We start from the raw sequence: 9,408 nt of genomic DNA on the forward strand, positions 1-9,408 counted from the left end.
ACATATACTCCCTCCGTTCCAAATTACTTGTCGCAGGTATGGATGTATCTAGATGTATTTTAGTTCTAAATACATCTATTTCTGCGACGAGTAATTTGGAGGGAGTAGGCGGGAGTGCACAAAAATCATACTCAACCCAAGGTGTTGGCAATTTGGAATGTACATCGCTTTGTAAGTAAGGTTTACATCATACCAAAAATTGAGCAACTGCTAGGCGTCAGCCGGCTGATCTTAGAGAAAGATCTTAGGGAAAGCGCATTAACACATCACGTCTTCCTCTTCTCGCCTCACATCCTCCTCTCACGTCACATCCACCAGGGCGGTGTAGGTGCTCGGTCATCACAACAATAGCCCCCTGAATGGCAGTGCAATGTCTCTTGTTCGCCAGAGTGTCGGTTGACCAGTAGCCCCGCCATTGTACCACGGGCAATCCATCATAGCATCCCGTGGACCGGGATGCTCCAGTGCAGCACGGGCGACCCGGCGATGCTTCATCATAGCACCGGTGGCCCGGGATTCTCCATGCGCACCAAGGGTTATGTTGCAAAACCGGCCGCTCACTTGTAGCATGGACGGTGTGCCACTGTACCACGGCCAATCCATCATAGCATCCTGTGGACCGACGATGCTCCAGTGCAGCACGGGCGACCCAGCATAGCACCGGTGGCCCGGGATTCTATTAAAAAACAACTATCCAGAAACCCCCCCCCCCCCCCCCCCTCTCCTTCCCGCGGCTGCGACAACCTAGCGTGACACGTGACCCCATTACAATTCCGTTGCAGATCGTCGGGAAGCAACTCATGTGACGTGTGTCCATCCCTCGAAGCGGCTGACGAGAACATGGAATCAGTCGGGAAATAAAAGGTTTTCCAGAAAATTTCACCATGTTAACCAATAGGAAAGGCAAGGATGCTCACTAAAACTGGGCTCGACATTGAAAGTTCAGGAGTAGAGAACAAGCACACATCATATTGCAGTTCACACGGCAGTCAGACAATGAGCAAAATCCACAATCTATACAAGACACAGCAGCAGTCGGTAACGAATAGAATCAGTTGAGATTCACATAATCACATTACAAATTGTTCACATGACATTATTCTGTATTTACGGACCGAGAGGTGAAAAGATCCAGGGCAACACAACATCAAAGCGCACAAGAACAGCTAGGGCAGGGGACGAGCTGGACCAGTTCACATGGTGCGCCCCATAGTCTGCTCCGTGGGTGGCATCATGACGACGACGGAGCGCCCATAGAAGCCAGGGTGGGGAACCCTGCGGCGCAGCTCGCGCCCCTCCTGGCAGAGGGCGCAAGGGTGGCAGAAGTAGTGGGTAGCAAGGTCGCAGGCGACCTCCAGGTGCTCACGCCTCTCCTCATCCTCAGCAAGGCCACCGCAGCACCCACATTGCCTAGTGAAAGCCTCAAAGCTACCCTGTAAACATGCAGAGCAGCCATGTCAGTATATTGCTTCCAACAGCGCTACCATGGGAGGACGGGATAAGTACACAGCATATACAGCAGAAGTTAAGTCTTAGAAATTTGTTTAAACTAGATTAGTCATTTTACAATAGGCAAGTTTCAGCCCCGCGTCCTGATTCATAATGTTCAAGGGTGAAAACTAGAAACAGATATATGATAGATCATTGTAATGCAGAATGAGAGAAAGCTTGCCTCAAGATTGTATCTTCGACGAATAGCTGTACGAGTGGGATGAGAGAACCATGGGGCTAGGCAGTTCCACCCAAAGAGAGAGTTCCCGAGCATATAGAGGCCAGTGTAAGGCAAGCAGCTGTTTGCAAAAGTTCCTGGTGCTGCTGCAAGCCTCTCAACATTGCTACCATACAGAACACATGGCGCTACACTTCCAAGAAGGCCTAAATGATACACAAACACCATTTAGTTAGTTACTTTTTTTCGAGTTTAAATAAAAAGGGCAGGCTCAAAAGAGCCATCACAATAAATCCCGCCTCATGCACTACAACGAACACGAACAACTCAAACATACAAACATCAGATGGCCAAATTAGTTGGCCAGTTAGAACAGGATTGTCATATGTTGTTTAATAGCTGATAACCCTCTGCATACAAAAGTCCAGATGCTTAGGTAGATAACAACATTTAGCACACCACGGGGCTTGGCCCGTAATTCAAAAGGTCCATAATTACTTAATTAGAACTGAACAATGCATCTTGTCAAAGGCATGTCTACTAAAAATTAAAAATGTCATGTGTGAGCCAGCCAACAGTAGTTTTAAGATTCCTATACTATTGCTACCATACAGAACACATGGCGCTACACTTCCAAGAAGACCTAAATGATACACAAACACCATTTAGTTAGTTACTTTTTTTTCGAGTTTAAACAAAAAGGGCAGGCTCGAAAGAGCCATCACAATAAATCCCGCCTCATGCACTACAACGAACACGAACAACTCAAACATACAAACATCAGATGGCCAGAACAGGATTGTCATATGCTGTTTAATAGCTGATAACCCTCTGCATACAAAAGTCCAGGTGCTTAGGTAGATAACAACATTTAGCACACCACGGGGCTTGGCCCGTAATTCAAAAGGTCCATAATTACTTAATTAGAACTGAACAATGCATCTTATCAAAGGCATGTCTACTAAAAATTAAAAATGTCATGTGTGAGCCAGCCAACAGTAGTTTTAAGATTCCTATACTATGGCTACCATACAGAACACATGGCGCTACACTTCCAAGAAGACCTAAATGATACACAAACACCATTTAGTTAGTTACTTTTTTTCGAGTTTAAACAAAAAGGACAGGCTCGAAAGAGCCATCACAATAAATCCCGCCCCATGCACTACAACGAACACGAACAACTCAAACATACAAACATCAGATGGCCAAGTTAGTTGGCCAGTTAGAACAGGATTGTCATATGTTGTTTAATAGCTGATAACCCTCTGCATACAAAAGTCCAGGTGCTTAGGTAGATAACAACATTTAGCACACCACAGGGCTTGGCCCGTAATTCAAAAGGTCCATAATTACTTAATTAGAACTGAACAATGCATCTTATCAAAGGCATGTCTACTGAAAATTAAAAATGACATGTGTGAGCCAACCAACAGTAGTTTGAAGATTCCTATACTATTGCTTAAGTTGCATTCCACTCAGGGCAATATAGCTGAAATTTGAAATGACACATAGAAAACTTAGTGCTAGGGGTTGCCTTTGAAGAAGCAACTTCCATACTCAGAATGAATGTAATGTATCATGACAACTTCACCTAATCATTGAAACAAGTATGCATACTCCTAGTTTTAATGCCTCCAGGAGTCATGATCCCGACCTCCGTGTCAATATGTAACACATTTTGCAACTGATACTAGTTCACAGCAACTCAATTCCAATAAAATATTGCGTCCTAACTCCTATCTAGTTCCAGAATTGCCCAAATTTCAAATAAGAAGCAAACATATTACAAATCTTATAACTGCCGTGCACCGAGTCTAACACGTCACAGGGATCTCATTGTCAAAGTTACTAAAATCCCTAGGAAATTGTATGATTTCCGCCAAAATCGAGCTCGATAGAAGAAGCGCAGGCACCTATTCCTGTCGATGCCTACCCCGACCACGAAGCCTGATCCGAAATCGAGAGAGATCTGGGGGCGAGGGGCACGTACAGACTTCGAGGTCGCTGCTGCAGAATTCGTCGTTGCGGCCGAGGCAGGAGAGGATCCCAGAGTCCCAGCTTTCACGCGGCTCGGCGCCGGCAGGGGCGGTGACCGGCTCGCCCATGACGACGGGGACCCCGTCGGCGCAGCCCTTGACGGGATCCTGCGCCGGGGGGAGCTTCTCGTTGGCGGGCGGGGCCAGGAGGGGGCTGGCCTCCTCGTGGTGCTCGTCGGCGGCGGCCATGGCGAGAGGAGGGGGGTGGACGGGAGGTGGTAACCTAGCGCGAGCGGGGTCGTCGCGTGTTGAGGCGGAGGGGATTGAGGAGGGAGGAGACTTGGAGGAGGGCGGAGGAAGGGGGAGCGGAGGGAGGCGAGTAAAATAGGGCGGGGGAAGCGCGTGGCGCCGTGGCGTGGACGCTGGAGACGATGGCTCGCTTCCTTCGCTGTGAAGACAGAGGAGGTGGTAAGTTTTTTTCTTACCTGTGGAGAAGACTTGGCTGGACGCGAGGACGAGTAGGATGAGATGTTTTTTTTTCAAAAAAAAAAAAGATGAGATGTTTTTCATGAATTGTATATTTTTTGGGCCTTTTGATTTGCGGGACTCTGTAAATACAGAAATAAAAAAGTATAAAAATTAAAGTATATTCATTTAAATTCAATAAGAATAGCAAGGAACGTTTGATGTCACAGAGGTAACAAAAAAAATATAAAAAGATGTTGGAATGGATGTTAGATTTCTATGACATGTAGTACGTACCAAAGGTTTTATATAAAAAACTCCTATGGAATCCACTCGTATAATTAAAGGACCAACGTAGGAAAAAAAGTTCTAAGAATTTCGATCCTTTAAAAATCCTATAGAATCTTTTTGAATCAAAGGAGCCCTCAGATCGTTGGATCATAAAAAGTAAAAAAGAAACACAAATGATCATTGGATCATCATATCCACCACATGCACAAGTTCACGACACGTCTCTTGTCGTGGTGGCCTGGTTCACGGAGGCGTGTGGTCTGACCTCTGGCGGCGCTTAGGATGAGTCTTCGGGCCATGCTCCAGCGGCCTGTCTTTCTCTCGTTGGTGTGTTGGGCAAGAAGCATGTGGTCCTGGTGTTTGATGCGTAAGGGAGGGCGTGAGGGGAGCTAGGAAAACTCTGTCTCGGCTTTGTGCTAGGAGCGATGAGGACGATGCCTCTAGCATTGCAGTCCTTGTTGAAGGCGTTGCTGCATTGCTCCACTCCTTCCTTCATGATGTCTGTCACGTTGAAACCCTAGCTCCCCTCTTGGGACATACAATGGTGGTGGTTTTCTTGCTGCTGACCTTCTTGGAGGCATTATCTTGGAGCTAACTCGACCGTCGGAGCCAGAGGTAGCATGTTTAGCGTTGCTCTGAAGTGAGATGTATGGACGACGGCTTGAGGCAGAGGGCATGGATGTGCAACAGCGACGGTGGATTTTCTGGCCAGGTTGGCAGTCTCCGGTAGTGAGACACCGGTGGTCGTGATCCTTTTTGCACAAACGTGGACGACATTGTCCTATTATGGCGGTTCTCTGCTTGGGCGCGTAGGCGATGGCGTGGTCTTGCGCCACTAGGTGATTGCCGAGACGAGACCGAGTATCATGGATCTTCATATCCGGTGGCAGCAATGAGTTTGTTTTGCTACCCGGTTCTGCCTCCACATACGAGGACCACAAAGCATAAGGAGTGTGCTGATATGTCTCCAACGTATCTATAATTTTGATTGTTCCATACTATTATATTCTCCATCTAGGATGTTTTATATGCATTTATATGCTATTTTATATGACTTTTGGGACTAACCTAGAGCCCAGTGCCAGTTTCTGTTTTTCCCTTGTTTTTGAGTTTTACAGAAAAGGAATACCAAACGGAGTCCAATTGACATGCCAATTTTTGATGATTTTTTATGGACCAAAAGAAGCCGTCAGAGTAAAAGAATTGGGCTAGAAGAGTCCCGAGCCGTCCACGAGGGTGGAGGGCGCGCCCTACCCCCCTAGGCGCGTCCCCCTATCTCGTGGACGACTCGGAGACCCCCATGACGTGAGACCGACGCCAAAAATTTCTATAAATACAAAAACCTCCAGAAAATAACCTAGATCGGGAGTTCCACTGTCGCAAGCCTCTGTAGGCACCAAAAACCAATCGTGACCCTATTCCGGTACTCTGTCGGAGGGGGGATCCATCACCGGTGGCCATCTTCATCATCCCGGTGCTCTCCATGATGAGGAGGGAATAGTTCACCCTCGGGGCTGAGGGTATGTACCAGTAGCTATGTGTTTGATCTCTCTCTCTCTCTCTCTATCTCTCTCTCTCTCGTGTTCTTGATATGGCACGATCTTGATGTATCGCGAGCTTTGCTATTATAGTTGGATATTATGATGTTTCTCCCCCTCTATCTCTTGTGATGAGTTGAGTTTTCCCTTTGAAGTTATCTTATCGGATTGAGTCTTTAAGGATTTGAGAACACTTGATGTATGTCTTGCATGTGCTTATCTGTGGTGACAATGTGATATTCACGTGATCCACTTGATGTATGTCTTAGTGATCAACTTGCGAGTTCCGTGACCTTGTGAACTTATGCATAGGGGTTGACACATGTTTTCGTCTTGACTCTCCGGTATAAACTTTGGGGCACTCTTTGAAGTTCTTTGTGTTGGTTGAATAGATGAATCTGAGATTATGTGATGCATATCATATAATCATACCCACGGATACTTGAGGTGACATTGGAGTATCTAGGTGACATTAGGGTTTTGGTTGATTTGTGTCTTAAGGTGTTATTCTAGTACGAACTCTAGGATAGATCGAAAGGAAAGAATAGCTTCGTGTTATTTTACTACAGACTCTTGAATAGATCGATCAGAAAGGATAACTTTGAGGTGGTTTTGTACCCTACAATAATCTCTTCGTTTGTTCTCCGCTATTAGTGACTTTGGAGTGACTCTTTGTTGCATGTTGAAGGATAGTTATATGATCCAATTGTGTTATTATTGTTGAGAGAACTTGCACTAGTGAAAGTATGAACCCTAGGCCTTGTTTCAACGCATTGCAATACCACTTGTGCTCAGTTTTATCATTAGTAACCTTGCTGTTTTTATATTTTCAGATTACAAAAACATTTATCTACCATCCATATTGCACTTGTATCACCATCTCTTCGCCGAACTAGTGCACCTATACAATTTACCATTGTATTGGGTGTGTTGGGGACACAAGAGACTCTTTGTTATTTGGTTGCAGGGTTGTTTGAGAGAGACTATATTTATCCTACGCCTCCCACAGATTGATAAACCTTAGGTCATCCACTTGAGGGAAATTTGCTACTGTCCTACAAACCTCTGCACTTGGAGGCCCAACAACGTCTACAAGAAGAAGGTTGTGTAGTAGACATCAAGCTCTTTTCCGGCGCCGTTGCCGGGGAGGTTAGCGCTTGAAGGTATATCTTTAGATCTTGCAATAGAATCTTTTAGTTTCGTGTTTTATCACTAGTTTAGTTTATAAAAGAAAACTACAAAAAATGGAATTGAGGGTGCCTCATATGCTTCATCTTTTTAATATCTTTCGTGAAAATGATGGAAAGAAAAATTATGCCCAAGTGCTAGAAGAAGAATGCACTAAAATGTTTGGCACTAAATCTTTGAATGATGAGTATGATTGCAATGTTGTTAGTATGAATTATTTGAATATCCATGATGCTAATGATATGCAAAGCCATAAGCTTGGGGATGCTATGTTTGATAAAGATGATATTTTTAGTCTCCCAAGTTTTGATGTGCAAATTTATTATGATGAAAGCATGCCTCCTATCTATGATGATTATTGTGATGACACGTATGCTATAAAGAATAATGATAACCATGAAACTTGTCATAATGATTTTAATTATCAATTGGACTATGCCTCACATGATAGATATTTGTTGAGTTTGCTCCCACTATTCCGAATGAGAAGAATTTTGCTTATGTGGAGAGTAGTAAATTTTCTATGCTTGGCAATCATGAAAAGAATGCTTTATGTGATGGTTATATTGTTGAATTCATTCATGATGCTACTAAAATTTTTTATGAGGGAGGAATATATGCTTGTAGGAATTGCAATAGTATCAAGTTTCCTCTCTATGTGTTGAAAATCTTGAAGCTATGCTTGTTTTGCTTTCCTATGCTAGTTGATTCTTATTCCCACAAGTTGTTTGCTCACAAAATCCCTATGCATAGGAAGTGGCTTAGACTTAAATGTGCTAGTTATATTCTTCATGATGCTCTCTTCATATTTCAAATCTTATCTTTTATGTGAGCATCATTGAAACCAACATGCCTAGCTAGAAAGGCATTAAAGAAAAGCGCTTGTTGGGAGACAAACTGTCAGGGATATACCCCGTGGTATGACCCGGCCGAAGATATGACCCGGCTGGGACTTGGTATTTCATTGGTAAGCCGACAGATTGTTTAAACCAGAGGTTAAGCCAGCGGGAACAGTTAAGCAGGTTAAGCCGGCGGACACAGTCATGTAAGCCGGCAGACACAGTCATGTAACCTGGCAGACACAGTCATATAAGTCAGATAGTTAAGCAGATAGTTAAGTCAGACAGTTAAGTCGGACAGTAAACCGGCTTACGTTAAGAAGCCCAAGACGTTAAGAAGCCCAAGAAGTTAAGAGGCCCATGGTGAGAAGCCTATGGTAAGACGTCAAAATAGGTTAAGTCCTAATCTGAGTTTGACTCTACATGTAACCCGCCCCTTCAACATATATAAGGAGGGGTAGGGCTCCCCAAGAGGGACAAGTTGAATAATCATTAAGTCTAGACACAACTAGGAGAGCCGGAGTTAAGGCGACTCCCTGATGATGATAATGAGACCTAGCTACAAACAACATGTAGGGTTGTTACCGGATGATATTTCCCGGAGCCCGAAGCTGTCTAAATCTTCAGCTTGCGTGTTGCGTCTCTCGATTCCGATCAACCCCTTCAAGCTATCGCTTAGATGCGTTGGCCTCACGACTAAGTCCTCACACTAGGACGGGTCATAATGCCCAACATATAACCTGGCTTTATAACCAAGGCTGCATTTTAGAATAATCGAATATGAAACATATCATACCTATGACATTGAATCACATCGTTGGTTTACCAACTTCTTTTTTAGTAAGGGTGATAACCCAAATCTCGAGTACTGATAACTCCTTCCATATTGTGCCGGTTTATGATAAAACCGTGCCGGGTTGTGATAAACACCGTGTTACTCCATAAGAGGATGTTAACAACAAGGATCAAACTGGGCAAATAGTCTCCGGATTGACGTGAACTGTGTTCCGTCAATTGATTGGTTAAAAAACTTTTGTCGGTTTAAAAAACACAATGAAAAGCAAAAACCCCCCTTCAAAGAAAAGTGTGAAGCAAAAGAAAAGTTTTATTTAAACTGATCAAATGGCGTTACCATGGCCAAACACGACCAAGCTCCCGTTAGGTGTAACTATGGTTCTAGTCAGCCAGGTCCCCAAATGAAACCGTGGCATTTATGCCGACCAAATGGCGTGGTCATGGTTCGGGTTCGACCAAGCCCCCAAGTGATTCTGTGGCCTTAGGCCAACCAAGAGGCATGACTAGTTCAGACATGACCAAGTCCCCAAGTGATCTGGTGGCTCTCGCCTATCAAGAGGCATGGTATTGGTTCGGACACGACCAATCCTCCAAGTGATATAACAAGATGCTTTTAGCAAAGCGAACTCAAGGGGTAAACCGGA

At 44.5% G+C, this 9,408-nt stretch overlaps 1 protein-coding gene across 1 annotated transcript; it reads right to left on the minus strand.

Annotated features, from left to right (window-relative positions):
- Nucleotides 1-997: 997 nt before the first annotated feature.
- LOC125530214 (cell number regulator 8-like) lies at nt 998-4,089 on the minus strand. The gene is made up of 3 exons (XM_048694614.1): nt 3,663-4,089; nt 1,673-1,875; nt 998-1,433 (listed from the first exon to the last, which is right to left on the minus strand). The coding sequence occupies exons 1-3, from the start codon at nt 3,895-3,897 to the stop codon at nt 1,194-1,196; spliced, it is 678 nt and encodes a 225-aa protein (XP_048550571.1). The 5' UTR covers nt 3,898-4,089; the 3' UTR covers nt 998-1,193.
- Between the last annotated feature and the right edge of the window lie 5,319 nt (nt 4,090-9,408).

Source organism: Triticum urartu, unplaced genomic scaffold, assembly GCF_003073215.2.
Source record: "Triticum urartu cultivar G1812 unplaced genomic scaffold, Tu2.1 TuUngrouped_contig_6150, whole genome shotgun sequence".
Taxonomy (NCBI): domain Eukaryota; kingdom Viridiplantae; phylum Streptophyta; class Magnoliopsida; order Poales; family Poaceae; genus Triticum; species Triticum urartu.

What these genes read in the sequence shown, in the direction of transcription:
- LOC125530214 (XM_048694614.1), bottom strand. Translation starts at nt 3,897, where the DNA reads ATGGCCGCCGCCGACGAGCACCACGAGGAGGCCAGCCCCCTCCTGGCC. An exon ending in CAGCAGCGACCTCGAAGTCT is followed by an intron (nt 1,876 to 3,662) that starts GTACGTGCCCCT and finishes TGTATCATTTAG; the next exon opens with GCCTTCTTGGAAGTGTAGCG. An exon ending in GTCGAAGATACAATCTTGAG is followed by an intron (nt 1,434 to 1,672) that starts GCAAGCTTTCTC and finishes GCATGTTTACAG; the next exon opens with GGTAGCTTTGAGGCTTTCAC.